At 31.0% G+C, this 20,046-nt stretch overlaps 2 protein-coding genes across 2 annotated transcripts; one reads left to right on the plus strand and one right to left on the minus strand.

Moving 5' to 3' along the window:
• Positions 1-3,871: 3,871 nt before the first annotated feature.
• On the plus strand, positions 3,872-6,488 carry LOC131610802 (uncharacterized). The gene is made up of 3 exons (XM_058882852.1): positions 3,872-4,112; positions 4,208-4,596; positions 4,944-6,488. Exons 1-3 carry the CDS (start codon positions 4,047-4,049, stop codon positions 6,244-6,246), a joined length of 1,758 nt encoding a protein of 585 aa, XP_058738835.1. The 5' UTR covers positions 3,872-4,046; the 3' UTR covers positions 6,247-6,488.
• A 9,162-nt stretch (positions 6,489-15,650) lies between these two features.
• Positions 15,651-18,925, minus strand: LOC131612969 (phospholipase A1 PLIP2, chloroplastic-like). The gene is made up of 5 exons (XM_058884702.1): positions 18,360-18,925; positions 17,313-17,738; positions 17,044-17,103; positions 16,521-16,937; positions 15,651-16,421 (listed from the first exon to the last, which is right to left on the minus strand). The coding sequence occupies exons 1-5, from the start codon at positions 18,813-18,815 to the stop codon at positions 15,840-15,842; spliced, it is 1,941 nt and encodes a 646-aa protein (XP_058740685.1). The 5' UTR covers positions 18,816-18,925; the 3' UTR covers positions 15,651-15,839.
• Positions 18,926-20,046: the final 1,121 nt, after the last annotated feature.

Consider the following 20,046-nt stretch of genomic DNA (forward strand, 5'->3'; position numbering starts at 1 on the left):
ACAGAGGAGGTCCCAGGGAGAGAGGGTTAGGCACACCCAGTAGTGGTCGGGTTTATTTATTTTTTGTTTTCGGATTGTATCTTTCGCACACTATTACTTTCAGATTTGGATCGGCTTGTATTTGTTACTATTTTTATCGTATTAGTATTTTCTGTTTATATGTCGCTTATTTTATTTGCCGTCTTCCTTTAAATAAAAATACGAGACTGTTTCCAAAAACATAAAAAAAAACACAGTTTCTGCATAATTCGGAAGTTCATTTCCGAAACCCCCCAAAATCTGAAAAAAGGTGTTTTCGGAAGTTCATCTCCGAAAACACCCCCCATGAGGTGTTTTCGGAGATGCACTTCCGAAGTCTGAATTTTTTTTTTAAAAAAAATACTTCGGAAATGAACTTCCGAAGCAGGGGTAATCTGGGGATTTCGCCGGGGGTGACCCCCATAGGGAGATGGGTAAAGAAAAAACCTTAATTTTCTTATATTATAGATTGATAGGATTTTTTTGGAAGAAAGAAGTGAGAAAGTGATGAAAGAGAAAAAAAATAGAGAATAAAGAGAGATTTGATAAGTTTAATAAAATATAAGAGTTGTATTATTTTAATAATAAAATTAAGAACTTTATGGTACAAAGACCAAAAAACCACAATTTTAATGTGGTGGCAAAAAATCAAATAAGAGTATTTTGGACTTTTCCATAGCCATTAATTTTCTTATATTATAGATGAGCTTAGTCACACACACCCCATTATTACTTCTATTTCAATTAATTAGGCCTAATAGCTATTATGTCATTATTCTACCAATAATTCTAATAATTTAATTAGTATAATAATACATAAATAAATACTTATCACACTTAATAATAATTAAATAATTAAATAATCATACTAATAATAAAATAACTATTTAAATAAATAAAATAGAAAAATCAGGGATGTTGTACTTTCTAAATTATCATATGAACTTATTAGTTATAAGTAGGCTTAATTGCAACTTTAGTCTCCCTATTTTGTCTTTTTCTTGATTTTGATCCCTCTATTTTAAAAATCACTATTTTAGTCCTCTTCTTAAGTTTTCTGTGCAATTTCCGTCCCCTTATTTTGCCTTTTTCTGCAAAATTAGTCCCTATTGCTGTATCTTTTTCAATAAAAAATTTAAAAGGGGGACCAAAATCGTGGTTTTAAAAATGAGGGGACTAAAATCGAAAAAAAGACAAAATAGGGGGACCAAAGTTACAATTAAGCCTTATAAGTATAGCTTAAGAATATAAGAATTTGTAAGATTAATGTGTAAGGTAATTATTGACAATAATTTATTTAAGTGTCATAGTATTTAGAGTTACCTTATACTCTTTTAATAATTAGAGGGTTAAGAAAAAAAGCCATATAATATAGAGTTATCATACTACTTTACTTGTACTTAATTTATATTTCTCCGACTTTTATTATAAAAATATGTAATATTTTAAATTTATTTAAATATTATTGTATTTGATATATATTAAAATCAGATATACTATATATTAAATGAATTTTAAAAGTCAAAGAGTTATTATATATACTTCCTTTGATTTTTATTATAAAAAAATATTTTTCTTTTTAAATTAAATTAATTAATAATTTATTTGATCTATATAAATATGTTAAATATTAAATAAATCTAAAAAATTCATGTGTGATATGTTGAACCCAGTAAGTTCATATATAATGCTGAAGCTAATTTGGGAAAATCTAGTGGTTAAATAAATTTTAAGGAAGAATTATCTTTTATAATAAAAATCAGAAAAAATATACAAATAAGTAACAAATAATGGTGATTTTTTTACTCCAAAATCATATGCATTTACAATACTTACTTGTAACCATATATTGGTTTGATTATTAAAAGGTAATGTGTGTGAACACAAATAAAGAATTTCTCGAACATAAAAGGAAAAAATCAAGGTGCATACAATTATTTGAAGCGAATTTTACATATTATTTTCTCAAAATAATAAAAATAATATATTCTATCAGCTCCTACATAAGAGAAAGTTGACTCCAATTTTAAATAATTAAAAAGTTTCCTATTCAATTTTAAAACTATATATATTTATCAGTTTTAATTAATTCAGACTTTTTCTTATATCTAAAGTTCTATAAATTATATATACCAACAAAAAAAAGTTCTATAAATTATTATTTCATCAAATTACTTTTAGAAAAATAAAATTAGTTTTTTGATTTATTAAGTAACTTATGTATTTAATTTATATAGATTATATATATAAATTATTTAATAAATAAAAAATAATTAAAAAATAACAAATAATTATATTGATGCATAAGAAGAAAAATGTAATAGAAAAAACAAGAGAGCCTCCAAAATCTTTGACATATGAGGAAAAAGATTAAAATCCTTGAGGTGTGGGCCAAAATTTAAGAAAAGACACGTGGAAACAGGCTGGCTTCATTGTGATGCTGACATGGCAAGTTGTGGGGGACTAGGTCACTAAGGAGAAATGGGAAAAATCAATTTGGCAATGCACAAAGTTATTTTAACATGAAAAATACAGTATAAAAATTAAATAATATTATAATAATATGTGATATCAAAATTTTAATTTTAAAAAATATTTAATATTTTTGTTATAATGAGCTAGTGGGGCAAAGGAAAGGGAAGTTAGAGAGCCTTTAAGACAAACCCATCTGGCTATCTAATCCAATTTCATGTGCATTCATTTAAAAGAAAACCATCCTAAAAGAAAAAGCACAATTCTTGTGGCTTACGAGAGAAGGGTCACTTTCTCTCTCCCCATAAATATGCTCCTTCTATTATTACCAATTTACCCTCTCTTGTTCTTCTAGTGACCAAAACAAAACAAAACCCATACAATAGTAACTTGGCATAATAAGGGTGCTCCTTTTTCTCATCCAACTCTAATACTCTATTAAGAATTTATCTTTCTTCAATAATCAAACCAAAAAAATGGTAATGCAATTTTTTTGAAAAGAATATATATATTTTTGGTAGTGATGAGTTGGAAGAATAATGATTTAAAATGGAAAAATGATATGAGAATGGTTATATAAATAGCTCATGATATTTATCAAATTATAGCAAGCTTGGCCAAATTATGTGAATGGGCCTGTCTCATTCGTTGTTATTATTACAATTTGAAAAGTTACAAAATGAGAATAATCATTCAATACAAGAAAAAAAATATTCGTTTAATATAAATGTCAATGTGAATTGTTGATTGTTGATTGGTCATAATTTTGTACTTATAGCCACCTATGATCACGGTGGATAAAAACAAAGTTAAAAATTTGCATGATTTATTTCATCAATTAACTTAAAATTAATCTCACATGTGGTGTAGTGTGGAGCCATTATTTCTTGTCCTCTTAATTCACAATTTTTTAAAAGTCAATGATTATTTTGTTACGCTAAGATTGGGTCAACGTATGAAGGGTAAAATTGTAATCTGAGCATGGTTTGAATTAACTTTGCTTGTATTTGTGGATTTAGCTTGAGTTATGTTTTACCGGTGGTTGAAACTTGAAGCATGAAATTGAAGACCCGTGATTGATAACCGGCTATAACAAGTCAGAATGTTACACTCACCGGCTATACCAGGTAACGAATCATAAATATCATTAGGACCATAAGCTACCACCTAAGGCCACGTATAGGTGTGAGTGTGAGTGAGAGAAGAATCTAAAATTTTTTTTGCCAGCTAAGAATTTGAAGGATGAAAGCTTTTTCTCAGGGTCAAAGCTGTCAAATTTTCTTTCTCTATTATTTTTATCACTCATTTTAATTTAAATAAAAAATAAAAAATTCAATTTGCTTTGAACTTATTTACACATGAAATCACACACGGATATAAAATCCTCCACTAGTTCTTTCTTCCTATCTATTCCTCTGACGGAAAATTCTCTCTCTCAAGAACAAGCTCTGTTCTTGTTCTCTCTTTCTCTGGTTCAGATCAATTAAATTATGTTCTTGTTTTGATTAGTAAAAGAGAGTGAGAATTTCTAACTGTCCAATATTTCAATCTGAAAAATGGCTGTCACTACTCACTCTCTTATCTCTACAGAAAAGAAACATTGGTGGCTCACAAACCGAAAGGTAATTTTATTACCTCTCTTGTTTAACTCTTTGAATCTAGAATTTGATTCTAGTGTAAGATGTTTATAATGATATTGTTTTATTTTTGGTTTTAGATTGTTGAGAAATATTTGAAAGATGCTCGGAGCTTAATAGCGACGCAAGAACAGAGCGAGATTGTTTCGGCGTTGAATCTTTTAGATGCGGCTTTGGCTATATCTCCGCGGTTAGATCAGGCGCTTGAGTTGAAAGCGAGGTCGTTGCTTTATCTACGGAGGTTCAAGGATGTTGCTGATATGCTTCAAGAATATATTCCGAGTTTGAGAATGGCGAATGAAGATCCTTCTTCGGGTTCTTCTGAGTCTTCTTCTAGGGAAGGTGTGAAGCTTCTTTCGTCTGATTCTCCGGTGAGAGATCAGAGTTTTAAGTGTTTCTCTGTTTCTGATCTTAAGAAAAAGGTTATGGCGGGTTTATGGAAAAGCTGTGATAAAGAAGGGCAATGGAGGTAAATTTTCTCAACTTTGGTTATTATTAGGAAATTTATTATTCTGTTTCATTTTATTGTTTTGCATTGTGAGTTTGAATTATCTGGGTTTTATTTTGAAGGTTTGGAAAAATATGGGTATTTAATTAAGGGCTTTTGGTTGTATTTTTGTTGATATTAATGAGTTTAATTTGTGAGATCAGATTGAAATAATGGTGGACAATGTTTGAGAACATTAACATTAAATAGTTTTGAATAGGTTGCTATTGTGGTTCTTTTATTGGTGAATGTGTTTTTTATGTTGTTGTGTAATCGAATCGAATTTGATGTTTATTGTTTATAATGAATAATTTTGATTGTGTTTGCAGATACTTGGTTTTGGGTGAAGCGTGTTGCCATTTAGGATTAATGGAGGATGCAATGGTTCTTCTTCAAACTGGGAAGCGGATTGCCAGTGATGCATTCCGGCGAGAGAGTGTTTGCTGGTCCGACGATAGTTTTCCTTTGTTAACCATCCCGATTGCCGGAGACAATGCGAACCAACCAACCAATTCACCGCCACGGGTTCCTATAAATGTGACAGAAAGAGTAACACACCTACTCAGCCACATTAAGTTCCTCCTTCGCCGTCGTGCTGCAGCACTTGCTGCACTTGACGCTGGTCTTTACTCAGAAGCCATACGTCATTTCTCAAAAATTGTAGACGGGCGGCGTGCTGCGCCACAAGGCTTCCTTGCGGAATGCTACATGCACAGAGCTTCCGCAAACCGCTCTGCCGGTCGAATTGCTGAGTCTATAGCTGATTGTAACCGTACACTTTCTCTAGACCCAACTTGCATTCAGGCCCTTGAAACCAGAGCTTCACTTTTCGAAACAATTCGTTGCCTACCTGATTCTCTACACGATTTAGAACATTTGAAACTTCTCTACAACTCCATCTTACGTGACCGGAAACTTCCCGGTCCAGCATGGAAGCGTCAAAACGTGAGATACAGAGAGATTCCAGGGAAACTATGTGCTTTAGCCACCAAGATTCAAGAACTGAAACAAAGGTTAGCTTCTGGGGAAACCACTAGTGTTGATTACTATGCATTGATTGGGATTCGTCGAGGCTGTTCACGTTCTGAACTAGAAAGAGCTCATTTATTGCTCTGTCTTCGCCATAAGCCGGATAAAGCTACAAATTTCATCGAAAGATGCGAGTTTGCGGATGAACGCGATATTGATACAGTTAAGGAGAAAGCAAAGATGTGTTCATTATTATTGTACAGATTGATTCAAAAGGGTTACACGAGCGTGATGAGTAATGTATTAGACGAAGAAGCCGCTGAAAAACAAAGAAAGAAAAATGCTGTTGCTGCTGCTGCACAGGCACAAGCACAGGCACAAGCACAGGCTCAAACACATGCACAAACACAAGCACAGGTAGCAGCCATTCAAGTAATCAAGAAAACAAATGAATCTGAGTTGAAAAACAACAAGCCAGAAGTTAAGGTTGCTAATGTTTTACATGAAAATGATCAGTCTCAGTCTCTGATATCTTCCTGTACCGTAAACCCGGCGGTGTTTCAAGGCGTGTTTTGCCGCGATCTTGCTGTAGTCGGAAGCTTGTTGACGCAGGTTGGATTTAATCGACCGATTCCGGTGAAGTACGAAGCATTGAGCTGCTAAGAAAGTTTTGATGATAAAAAATTGGTGGGAGGGGCTGTTGGAGATGTTACCGGCAGAGGGAATCTCTGGTTCATATTCACTTTATGATTGTACAAACAAAATGCAAAGGGTAAAAAAATTTAGACTGCCGGAAAATTTTGTCATCTATTCCTTTTTTTCTAAAATCTTTTATTAGTAATTTTCTTTTCTATCTATCATATGTACAGATCAATTATCAGTCTTGAGACTCTACTTTTGGATTATTGGACTTAAATCATCTTTTAAATTTCATATTAATTAAAATCAAATTACTACGAAGTTTAAGATTATAACAAGCCTTGTCTATAATTGATTATACACAATTTAATTTATCATGACAACAACGTACGATTCTCTATATTGTCAGTGCCATATCTGTGAAAGATGTTTCTTGGAACATAACTTTTGAGGTTCTTTGAAAGTGGTCATGTTATAGTGGAGTTGAGGACCCAATTTTGAAGTGATGAACAAGGAAAAAGGTGTCAGTTTTTGTTTTACTTCACTTGAGAGATAGAAAAGGAAGCAAGGAGATTAAATTTAAAAGTGATTATTGCACGTTATTAGTACTATTAATATTAAGTTTTGTTTCATTTGCACGTTAGTGTCACTTTTTTTAGTTGAAATAGAGTTGTTATCTTTTTAATAACACAAAAATGTTGTTAATGCTGAAAGGTAGAGTTTATTATCAGCAAAACTATGGGGGGTCAGGGTGGATGGAAAAGTGGTGTTGTACTGTTGTAGTATTTATTGGTACATTCTGTCATGCAAAAGACTTTTGGTGAAATTACACTTTTGAATCTCTATCATTTTTAAATTTTTTTTTATTGGCTGAAATGTATTTTGGTATCACATTTTGATTTTATTTATCTTTTATTTTGGTTTCTTTGGTTATCAATTTGAAAATTTATCTATGTGGCAATTGAATTGATGATATAAGCATAAGTTATTAAATGAAAATTCATTTTTTTTTTATTTCAACTTCCATAGGACTATACGGTTAAAAGTTAAGAATAAATTTTTACATTTTAATGTTACAACAATGTCCAATATAAAAAATAGGGGTAAAATTGAAAATACGGTAAGAATTAAATGTATTGAAACATTCTTTTTAAATGGTGAGTTTTTTTTTTTTTTAAAATTTACTTATATGAGATCGGTTTTAAATAAATTTAATGGTTATTCACTGACATTGTAAAATAATTTTACATGGTCATCCAATAAAAATTCACCATTCTATCATGTCATGCCATTAATTTAAAATTTATCGCTGGATGTTGCAGAATATAAGCTGAAGATTGATTTACAATATAAAATTATTTTATACTTTTATTGCATATCTAATTTTCTCTTGTTTTATTAGTCTAACAGGATATTTTATATGAAATTTTTATATTTGAATTGAAATCATCATTTTTTAGCTTGTAGCCAACATTATGAAGGAGAAATGTGTTGACCAGAGTTCAAATTTTGTTCAGTCATATAAATTGTCTTCACATATAAACTATGATCAGAGTTTGAATTTTGTTCAGCATATAAGTTGTCTTCACATATAAACCATTAGACTGTAATATTGATGACTTGAATATATGTTGTCTATTGAATCAATAAAATAAAATAAAAATTTAAATATATTTCACTTATATTTTATTCAAGAGTAAATGTTTTACATTAAATTTTGTTTTGAGTATAAGTGAATATATTTTAACAAAATTAATATTCATTGTTAATAAGAGCAATTATTATGAAAAATGCTTTATCTAAGGTGACAAAACGGACCCGATCCGTTGAGTATGTCCGTTTTGTCCGTACTTTTTTGTAGGGCGGGACAAGGTTTTTGGTCTGCTTCTTTCAAATTGTTTGTCCTACCTCGCTCTGTTTTTTTCAGGCTTTTGCAAGCATGAGCTTTTTCATACAATTTTATTATTTTTAGACTTAAAATGGTCAATGTCTGCGGGCCTTCCCCGCTCTGTCCTCATTTTTTTTGGGGGGTAGGGCAGAGTTTTAGACTCTTACCCTCAAATATGTCCACCCCGCCCCATTTTATTTTTCGCAGACTTTTACGAAACGAGTCTAAATGAGGCGGACATGCCTGTTTGCCACCGTGACTTTACCTATTGAATCAATAAAGTGATGAATACATTTCTTTTCTCTAAAATTTCATTGTTATTTTTTATTTATGAAGGGGTAGGTTGAAATGAATGAGGGTTTGAACATTTAAAGCACAATAGTAATAATGGTGTATGATTTGAGGCGTGGCTTGTGACACAATAAAACAGTCTGTATTTTGTGTTTTCATATAAAAGATGCATTATTGCATTCATTGTCCCTTTTGGATCATACAACTGTGTTTTCATAAAGTTTTTCATACACTAATTTGAATCCATAATGTCAATGTAAGTTAAACGTGAGAGATATTTAAGACACTCTTCAACCAGCAAATAATAATAATGACTTGACATTAACAGGTCAAAATCCTTCCTTCTGTCAAAGAACAAAAAAACAAACTACATGCATTGACAGTGGAGAGAGAGAGAGGGGGAATTCTATGGTTTCAAAATTTTCAGCTACTGTTAGATTAGCTAAGGATGAACTGTGTTGAATGCAAATGTATATTGAACTGTGTTGAATGCAAATTTATTCTATCAAATTTTTCTTATTTTTTTTGGTGCATTAAAAAAAAGTAACAAAATAATTTTAAAATAATTTTGAAATATGGAAAAGTAAAATTGATGATCATTTTAGCCTTTAAAGATATTTATATTTATAGAAAATTTTATGCCATTTTAAAAAAGAAAGCATGATCATTTTCTATTTTTTGATTTTCGTACTCTAGTTCTTAGGAAAAATGGTCCTAATAATCCAGAGTTTGTGTCGAGAGGTATGAGCCATGGCCAAACATTATTTTCTTAAGAATCGAATCCGGTATTTCTTGAATTATGTCCTTAGCAGAAACTCCTTTACCACTAGAGCCCAAATGTTTGGTTAATCTTCGATATTTTTAGCATTGCTCCAAATGAACATTAAAATGTTGGCACCCATAATCAAACCTTAAACATAGTATCAAAAAATATAAATAGAAAATATTTTACCCATTTATAAAGTATAATTTTCTAAATATATATTTTGGAAATTCTTTCATGAGTATTTTAATATTCAAACAACATATGAAATTAAAAACATGCTAAAAGCAACGAGTATTCAATGCTCTTGTGATCCTTACTTACCCAATAGGCTAATAGATAAGAAATTATCTTCCTTTCCTTGCTTGCAAGTGATTCGATACCTTTTATTCTTTGCCAAGAATAAGCAAAATAAAAAAGATATAACATCCCTTTTCCTTCAAGAGCACCACTTTATTTTTCCACCTTACTCCATCATTATGTTGGCATATTTTTCACCTTCCATAGACTCTTAGAATATTAATGTAGAGAATATAGAAAGAAAAGAAAGTGAAAAATGGAATATTTTTGAGACAAGAAAGAAGAAGAGATAAAAAGGAAAAGAATATAAAAAGTAGTGTAAATATAATTAAATGTGAAAAATAACGACTAAAAATTGTGCTATTAATATTTCAATATAATAGCATGAATAAGTACACAATTTTTTTTATCAAATAGCTTAGAAGATAGAAATTTCATCACACTTTAATTTAAAGATGAATAAGTTAAAATGTCATGAATTTGAGCTCATCTCTTTTTTAAAATGAAATATCAATAACTATTAAAAATTTACCTACAATATCAAACTCTAGATTCTAACTCAAAGTATGGGTAAAAAAATTTTGGATGGCAAATCGAACCCGGATAAATTTCTTAAGCATTTGTTTTTTTGGAATAGACTAGAATTTTAGACTTATACACTCTCTAATTTGATCGTTCTAATTTTTTGTTGATACGGACATTAATAATTTTTTTTAAAATGCAAAGTCTGCATGTTCGTTCCGCCCTCCTCATTTATACGTGAGACAAGTAAAAATTGTAAACTCAAACATTCAATTTCGTCCTATGCATTACGGATCAGACATTCACATCAATTATGTCTTATATATTATAGACCAGACCTTCTCATTCAATTCCGCCCTATCTATTAAGGATTGGACCTTCTTGTTTGCCACCGTTTAAGTAGGCATCGTAGATAATCATCCAAATTTTAAATAAATCCATTATTCACCAAATAATTGATTAACATTATAGCATATGTTGTGAATATTCTCATATCCTCTCTTCCATTGATTTCAAGTAGCATTATGAAAGGACAAATAAATGGTAGTAATAAAGTTGTTATGCACTTCTTTGCCACTAGCATTTGATCAATATTGCAAACTAAAACAGAACACATGTTACAATAACTATCCAACTTCTTTGTTAGCTACTTGCACTTAAGTGCTTCCCTACCAACTTCAATTCTACATGTTTGGTTTAAATTTATTTTTAATGCTAGCTGGATATGTTGTATGCTTCACAAGCCTACTACTAGTACTACAGCTAGTACTGATCAAACTGATTTCAAGTTTTGAATGCTCTGAACAATTTTCCATATATTATAGTAAAATTCAAAGAAAAAGTTAATTATTGCTACTAGCAATGAATGAAAAGAGAAAAACATGCCTCACACAACTTTAATATTATTTATTATTTATATTGTAAAGTACATCTATCTGATCTAACAAAATGGAAAAGATTAAATAGAGACATTATTTTTTCAGCCAAAAAAATTAAATAGGGGGATTGAAAAAATTAGTGTTGTTGAACTACTTCTCTGACAGAATATTATTTTATTCTTTACATTAAGCTTTTATATTCGTATTGACAGCATAAATTAATGCCTTGGTGCGAAAGTTAAGGTGCATCTCACGAGGGACTTATTGCTTTAATGAATATAAGTACTTTTTTTTTATAGAATAAATTTAAGTACTTTACTCTGTAGTCAGATATATTTTCATGGCATTTGTGCAACAAATTTTCTCTGTTTTTTTTTTCTTCATGTGTATGTGTGTTAGTTTTACACTTGCTAAATCTGTTGGCTATGTAGTATATTAGCTCAAGGTTCATGTATTCTAACAGGTTAATTTTAATATTCACATTGTTTCATGCCATAGTAATATTTGTGAGGGTTAGGTTTTACATTTAAAGAAAATTAATTTTGAAATAATTAATAATAAAATAGATTATGATTAAAATTGAGTTGAAGGTTGAAGGTAAAATAATTTATGTTGAATATATATATTTTGTAAATGTGAGTTGAATAATAAATTTAAACATAAAAATAATGTTTAGATTTAAAAATTATACATTTTGGAATTAAATAAAATCAATTCTGAAAAATAAAATTAATTTTATTTGAGAATAATCAAATACGTCAAAATCAAGTATACACATTTAAAAATAATTATGAGTACTCCAAACTTAAATTAAAAATGCATTTCATATGTGGGATCTACAGTCAAACCAAACAAGTTTAAAATTCATTCTGAAAGCACATTTGTATGTTTGTTTTATAATTGGAACATGTATAATTGATCTTGAATGTGTAGAATTTATTTTAAATATAATTAATTTTGTTTTTAAGAATTAATTATACTTAAAATTATGATTTTTTAAAATTTAAATATGATTTTTATATTGAAATTTACTGTTTAAATAACGTTTGTAAGAATTTATTCAAATATAAATAATTTTTTTAATGCATTTTTAAGCCGAATTAATTTTACATAATCAATTTATTTAAAATTAACTTTTTTTATCATGGAACCAAATACAAAGTTTAAACAAAAATAAAATATTTTTTATAAGAATTATAAAAATATAATATATGCATAAATTAAAAGTATGTATTAAGTATGAATCAAGAAAAAAAAGTGTTAAATACTATGAATTGATGTTAGAATGTAGGGAACATGTTGTGGCTAATTATAAAATGAGGGCTACCATGTGCTTCTATCATGTGCCCTTAACCATCAAAACAATGATGGATTTCTTGAGCCTGCCCTTATTTTTTAAGACTATAGTTCTTGTTAAAATTTGGTGGCACAATGTGCTGGATCAATCATGAGACAAATTTTCATACATTAAGTATATTTTTTTATAAATGATTTCTTTTACAAAGGAATATTGCATATAGTAACAAAGGAAAAGATACAAAAAGAATGTGTTTGGGATATGGGGAGTTGAATTTCATTATGAGCTGGAAAAGATGTAAGGTTTTATTGAGATCTGAGTTTGCAGTGAGCAATTTTCCTTTACAACTCATCTATAATTTTTTATGTAAATTTTATTGTCACTATATTTATGCTAATGCTAGTCTAAAATGTCTATAATCTAGAAAGAATGAACTTTTGAAAATACTTGATTATTTCTCATTCAAGATTAGTAGGATCATTATCATATAGTTATGTGAATAAGACACATTATTCAATGCTTAATTCATAGTTAATAGTGCTTAGGCATTGTAATAGGTTTCATAGTGTCTAAGGAAAGGAGTATGGGCACATAACATTATAAAATTACACTGTGGTGAAATTGGAAGGAAAAATAAGTAAATGAGTTAATGTTTTTCTTAAATTTTGTATCTGCTCTTTAAAAAATGTATGCAGTAAGTTTGAGTACATGTTTGTTGTACTTTGTTTGATTGGTTTGGTTTGTTTGTTTGCATATTCAATAATAAAGAGTTGAAGCTTATCAAACCTAATGTAAGAGCATGAATATCGGTGGTATCTTAATAATATAAAGCCACTCAATGTCAGAAAATAATAATATTTAAATGCAATGGTTCAGTTATCAATAAACCACCGTTGCCTTTTGTGGCACCGTAGCTTTGGCAGGTTTTGAGAAATTTTTTTCCTTTTAACCAATCACAAATTGAATTGAAGCAAATTGTAGTATTAGTGGGACTCAATTTAAAATTTTAAATAAATGGTATGGATATTTGAGAGATGTGTTTTAATAATTAAATAACTAAAAACTATAAAATAATATAATATATTAAGTGGGGTCCATTTATGCTACTAAATTGAGTGGTATGGATGTGGATGCTCTAAGGAGTCACATGAAAGTGAAAGAGCAATTTCATTTGTTGCAATTGTTTTTATATTTAATTTCATCTTTGACATTCTACCATTCATATACAATTTTTAAAACAAATTAGATTTGAATAAAGAATGGGAGGTCTCTATTAGTCTTAATCCTAGAAGTTTCAATGGCTGTGCTAATTACCTTGTATCCCGGGGTCTTAATTAGTTCGAAAATGTATTTCTGAAATATTTTAGAGATAAACTCTGTAACTTTCTTATTATGTATTATAAAAGAAATTTGATATTTAGACATCTGAAAATTTAACATTGTATACACACTGTATTTGAATACCCCATTGATAAATTTTATCCATTTAAAAAATGATTATTTAAAAGAAAAATAACTTAGTCAAATACGGTGTGGAACATTTCATGTCAAAATAACTTTTTTCGTTGTGGAATATTTCTAATCTCTAAAACATATATATTCATTTTTAAATAGAGAAAAGGTGGTGAACTTTAATAAAATAATGGGTAATGCTAACTTATGCTCCCCAAGGGCACAAGTTAAGAAACCCACTTATGGAAACTTTGTTTTGAAAAAAACAATAATAAAATTAATTTTATACTTACATTAAAATCACTACACAATTTCTTAAATATTTTTCCTTCAATTAGTTCTTAACTTGTGCCCCTAAGACAAGTTAGTATTACCCTAAAATAATATTAGTAGGTTGGAGATGATTCTAAGTTTATGACTTTGAAGTTTGAATTATATATTACATATAATATATTTTAGAATGAATTGTTAGGTGATAATAAGGAATACAGAAAACGGTTTAGAAGGGTTGAAGGGGTGAATAGACTCTTAATAAAAAATTCGATTGATTTTCTAAAAAAATAGAATATCAGAGATTTTTAAAAAATGCTCGGATGTCTTAAAGAAGAAATAGAGATCTTATGCTTCTATTGGAAGTTAATCATATTTATAAATACACAACTCACAAGTCTCATCGATTGTACAAAAAGAATGATTAATTGAGTAATTGTAGATTTTACACGAGATGTGTCATGTACAATGATTCATTTAATATGGAATTCTAACAACACTAGTTTTCCAGATTTTAATAAGCACTAAAGCTCAATTTGGTATCAATTCCAACAAAATCTAACCTAACGTAATAAATAGCTGCCAACTAAAAAAACGATAAACTACGCTAAGAATTGATAACCTAAACATGCAATATCCAACGAAAATTAAAATGCAAGAGCGAGTAAGAGAGAGTACACCGAAATATATAGTGATTCAACTCTATCGTCCTCGCAGGAGGCTACTCTACTCTTCAATGATTTTCCATTGGAAGTTGTTTTATTCCTCTATATTTTGACAAATATTACAAGAGTTTCTATTATCACCAATCCACAACACTGTTGAGAAACATTAAATCTCCTATCTGGATGTTGACTTGTATACAACTTAATGTCAAACTCTTCTGCAAAATCTTTACTCGATTCTCGCTTCTTGAATCTTCCAGCTTCACCAATATGCTCATAGTCTTCGTGTGTGGCAACCACCCATTGACCCCACCGATTTCTTGAGCGATAAACAGTCTGAAGATTAAGAAGATCTCCACCTTGTTTGTAGTCTTCCACACAGTCATTATCAAGATCAACCAGAGAGAAAAACCTGATTATTTTCATTAGAATATGTCACTACCAATGACAACAATCTCAATCTTCTAAGTGGGGTTGTCTATGAATGGATGAAATGTTGGATTTATAAAATAGATGACCAATTTACCTAACACCTTAAGGTTTTGGGTTGAGATGTGGTGTCTCCCTCTCTGTGGTCCTGAAGCAATGGTTTCATTAGTGCTCTCAACTCTTCCGAAATCCCCAACACTAAGCTTCTTGAAAATCTTTACTAAACCTTTAAGAATGGTTAGTTTTAAGACACGTCTCTCTCAACAATTACAAATCTCTATGATCAAGATTTGAAATCAAACTAGAGGTTGAAGTTGAAAGAAATTCTATTTCCAAGAATTTTTTAGTTTTAAAAAACGATAGGGTGTTCACAAAATCACATGATTAAAAAATTGATGAATTTATATGTGCTTGAAATTAAATATAAAAATGGATGAATTTTTATTGTTGGATACACATTAGAAAATGGTGTTTTTCTTTTCTTTTAGAATCTTATAAAATCTTAGAAAAGTGTATATATTCTTTTCTATGTGTCTCCGTTTGCTCGATTTTAATTGACAAACACTAGACTGCATAGCCGCACGATGTCTGAGTTTTTATGGCATATTTTGACTAAACGAAAATTGTCCTATCTTGGGTCACAAGTCATAACATGTAAATCAACATGTGCATATCAAGGGAATTGGACAAACAAGCTAAAATGTGTTTGTTAATATTTGAACAATAGTTTCTATACAATCACTAACCGTGAAAAACACACGTTATTTTCAATTTTGAAAGCAGTGAGTAAAGAATCATCTAACTGTATTCCTACCATTACCAACCATGTGCAATTTTACCCTCTACAATTGTCATCAACTTTTTAACTTAAGTTAGTCAAGTTACATGTTTCCAAGAGTAACAACCGTGCCGGAAACAAGAACATTACAAATATTTGCATATGTTGAGATGCAACAAGCCTACTAAACCTTTTCAAGGACTCTCTACGTTTCTGTATAATACCTGAAAAGGGAGGCTGGTCTTGAATTATACGGACCCTTGCGATAGACCTCCCACCAACAATGTCTGCATCGCTTACACGTCGTGCCACAAGAGGCCAGCGCACTTTTCGACTTAGTTCTCTCCTTGTTGCCGTGCGGATTTGGCTAAGTTCTTGACGAATCACAGTTCTAATTGATTTTAAGTATGAACTCATGTCATGATCCCTTTGTATGGTTCCTCCAGAACCATAGGCGGATCGGTCACTTAATATCTCGAGTGGATGCGGGGAGTTCAAGAAGAATAATTGAGCTGCTCTGATCTGGTTTTCCGTGTCACTGGATTCTGAAAGAGGGCCACTCAAAAGATATAGACCACTACCTGACGGCAGGAGATCATGGCTCGGTGAAACATTATCGTCTGGCTGTAGAATCACTAGTTCACCAATTGGTGCATATAGTAGCTTCTGCAGTAAGAGATTCACAAGGAATTGAATCAAAGGCTGAAAACATTAAAAAAAAACACTTAAGACCGAAGGGATTAGGTCAAATGATGTCGCACTCACTTGATTATTAAGACAAGGATGACAACGGAAGCTCGCATTAACGGCCTTTAGTAGCTCTGTGACATGGTTAGGGTACTTGCAAGAAAATGCTCGCGGTACAATGTCTCTGTGCATTGCAATTGCTTGAACATGACTCCGCGGAAATCCTAGCTTTTCGAGCAGATGATCACCTCCACACATGATAAATGGGGAACCAAACGTTACCACGGGGAGCAAAGAAGAAATCGGAACTTCCTTCCTTATCAACAGCATAAGATTTACAAGTAATGCCAAGCTTCCCCCAAGAGAATGGCCAGTGAAACGGAAAGTTGCGCGAGAGCCTTTAGAGTTTAGGTGAGCATGAACCTCTGGTAACATCTGCTGATATGTCACTTTTGCAGCCTCATATATACCTCTATGGACAAGGACATCAAACCCCTAAGGGAAAAAAAACTATCTCTTTGTATCAATTTCACAAGGATAAACCTTTAATCAGAGGAATCACAAATTAAACTGCAATAGTAAGTAACGAACTAACAATTACCTCAAATTGAACTGGCTCAAAAAGTAGGTTTGCCTGCCAGGACTCAAATGATTCTGAACCCTGCATATCAAAACATTAATTGGTTGGATAGCATACCAAAAATAAATCCAAATTTATTATAACTTTTAATGCTAACTTATTAACATTTTATACGAATTACCATGCAGCTTCAAGAAAATAAATATACGTCATATTGCAATGTAGCTTCGAGAAATAAATATATGTTATATTACGTGACAAAAACATATCTCAGAACTAATTTTCTCCACCTGAATGACAAAATATCTTGTAGAACTCTGGTCATCGTCACATATGTACCATTCACATGGTGTAGAACTTGTTGAATTCACATCATCGGCAAAAGCTTGTTTTACATCCTCATCTGCAACAACAACTGCTGTCATTGAATCAGTGGTTGCCATCAAACCAGCATCTGTGTTTAACACATCCACAGTATCAACGCTCCCGCTGCTTGCTTCAAGTGAACCTTCAACCGCTGATATCTCACAAGCAGTAGATGCATTTATCATCGACTCATCATTATTTTCCTCATTTTTTTCTCCGGCATCTTTTTCACTAGTCTGTTTCTGAATTGCAGCAAATGCCAGATTTTTTTCAGCTGTTGCAGCCATTTCCCTTTTCTCTATTGATGAAGTTACAAAACGCAGACCACATCTTTTCAAGAGGTTCCCTGACTAAAGTAACAAAGCCAAAATACAAATTAGAAGCACAAACACAATTTAAGGTAAACAATATTTCAATCCAATCAGGTCACAAACTAGACACTATCAAACACAAAATCTCAAGTAATGCGATGAAAACAAAACCTCAGGTTATCTACAAAACACTAACACAGACACATACATCAGAAACGACCTGACCTGACTACCATTGAAACTAACACGAAGACAAGACTAATAATTTGATAAAATTGAATATTATTGTAAGCCTGTGTTTATGTGTGGTTTTGGTAGTACTATTAAACAAGGTCTCGTGTCAAACACACGAGGCACGCCTTCAATATGGTAGATTAGTGTCTCATCAATGCTAAACTATGTTCAATCCAATCATCAACCAAATCACAAATCAATCACAATATGAAACAAAAAATCTTAGAGCAATGCATTTCTAACAAAGCCTAAATATTAGCTAAGATACACGACACAAACTAGATACGATTTTTAAATTGACATGTAAATGCGGATCCTAATTTAATAAACTAGATACATTTAAATATAATTTCATATGCCGATATTACGTCGGTAAATCATGTAATAGAAAATTACGATGCATAAAAGAAAATGATGAAAACAAACCTTGATATTGGGAATAGAGTATGCGAAATTCCCCAAGTGACACAAGTGCGCATACATTCTTGCTTCAACTAGGGTTACCCTACGAAGCATTCTCGAAAACGACTCTCTATCAAACCAAACCTCTTCTTCATCTTCATCTTCACCAACGCTACAAACATCACACTCTTCATCATCATCATCATCATCGTCATCGCCACTCTCTCGTCCTCCTCTCCAAACAGAATTGAGATCAAAAACCTTGAAAATCCAGTTCGCATTCTTCCCCTCACCTTCCGTCTCTGCAACAACCATATTCTTCGCCATAACCGCATCACCGATGACTCGAGAGTTCGGAGATTTTCGAAATCCAAAGGAGAATCTGGAAAGCACGTGAGATTGAGACGCGTGATTGTTGGCAGTAAATGCAGTGATAAAAGGAACTATCCGAAGAAATCCAGTTTGTAAAAACGTATCCATTGTTATAAGATTATTATGAGTTATGAATATGATAAAGATATCTATTATGTGATAATCTTGGTGGTGGTAGCGTAGGAAGTTTGAATTTTCGAATTGTGAAGGAAAAGAAAGAGAGTTTTAAAGAAAGAGAATTACACGTGGGTGTTGTTGAAATTTTCCCGTTTCGTTTTCAAGGTTTCGTAGGGAAGAACATGATATGAAGGAAATGCCACGTAATAAGAGTGTGCATGGGTTCATTGAACCAGTGACGTGTCCATAAAGTATAAAGGCAGTGTGTCATTCCTATCATTTTGGGAAATTGTCACATTTAGTTGATTGAATTGAAGGAAATACTAGAGGTACTAGGGAATGGACTGGAGTGTTCAAGGGTCAATAGAAAATCATTAAAATCAGCAAAGAAGTTTTAAATAATGACAATGGATGTAGATGGAATATGGTCCTCATGGAAACTCGCCAATTGACCAATGGTGCATGCAATATAGCTTATATAGGCGGCTTAAATGACCTCTACAATGTCCTTTTTTTATGGGAAAAAAGGAAATGCACTGACAGTGTAAAGTATTTTACACTGTCAACCAATGAGAACTATGCACCAGAATAAATTTCATTTTTAATTTTAAAAAACTGAAATTACATGGCAAATTAAAGCATTTTGATTGGTTGTATGTGTAAAATTGTTTTACACTGACAGTGCACTATCTTTAAACTCTTTTTTTATTACAGTAGTTTTTCTAAAAAAAATAAAAATTAAAAATCAATATTTTCATGTTTATTATTGGTTAGTTTGTTTGAATGATAGAGCTATTAACAATAAGTTATAAAGCAACGGGATGATGACTTGTTGCGATCATATTTCAAATATGACTATTGCTTTTTATTATTACTAGTAATTTTTGGGATGATGACTTGTTGCGATCATATTTCAAAGAGTTAAAAGGTAGTGCATTGACAGTGTAAAAAATTTTTACACTGTCATCCAATAAAAATATTTTATTCTGCCACATCATATCAGTAATTTAAGATTTAAAGTATGACTTGGTGCTTAACAAAGTCGTGATTGGTTGACAGTGTAAAACTTTTTTACACTGTCAGTGCATCACCCATTTTCTCTATTTCAAATATGATTATTGCTTTTTATTATTACTAGTAATTTTTTGGACAAAACTGATGTACAATTCTTTAGGTGTGATTTTTAATATTTTTCAATAAAAATATGACAAATGTATAATCT

The sequence above is a fragment of the Vicia villosa genome, linkage group LG6, assembly GCF_029867415.1.
Source record: "Vicia villosa cultivar HV-30 ecotype Madison, WI linkage group LG6, Vvil1.0, whole genome shotgun sequence".
NCBI lineage: Eukaryota > Viridiplantae > Streptophyta > Magnoliopsida > Fabales > Fabaceae > Vicia > Vicia villosa.

Coding starts and splice junctions, on each gene's coding strand:
- LOC131610802 (XM_058882852.1), top strand. CDS start 4,047: ATGGCTGTCACTACTCACTCTCTTATCTCTACAGAAAAGAAACATTGG. Junction 4,113..4,207: donor GGTGGCTCACAAACCGAAAG/GTAATTTTATTA, acceptor TTTTGGTTTTAG/ATTGTTGAGAAATATTTGAA. Junction 4,597..4,943: donor GATAAAGAAGGGCAATGGAG/GTAAATTTTCTC, acceptor TTGTGTTTGCAG/ATACTTGGTTTTGGGTGAAG.
- LOC131612969 (XM_058884702.1), bottom strand. CDS start 18,815: ATGGATACGTTTTTACAAACTGGATTTCTTCGGATAGTTCCTTTTATC. Junction 17,104..17,312: donor CAAGATATTTTGTCATTCAG/GTGGAGAAAATT, acceptor TTTGATATGCAG/GGTTCAGAATCATTTGAGTC. Junction 16,422..16,520: donor ATCCTTGTCTTAATAATCAA/GTGAGTGCGACA, acceptor CTCTTACTGCAG/AAGCTACTATATGCACCAAT.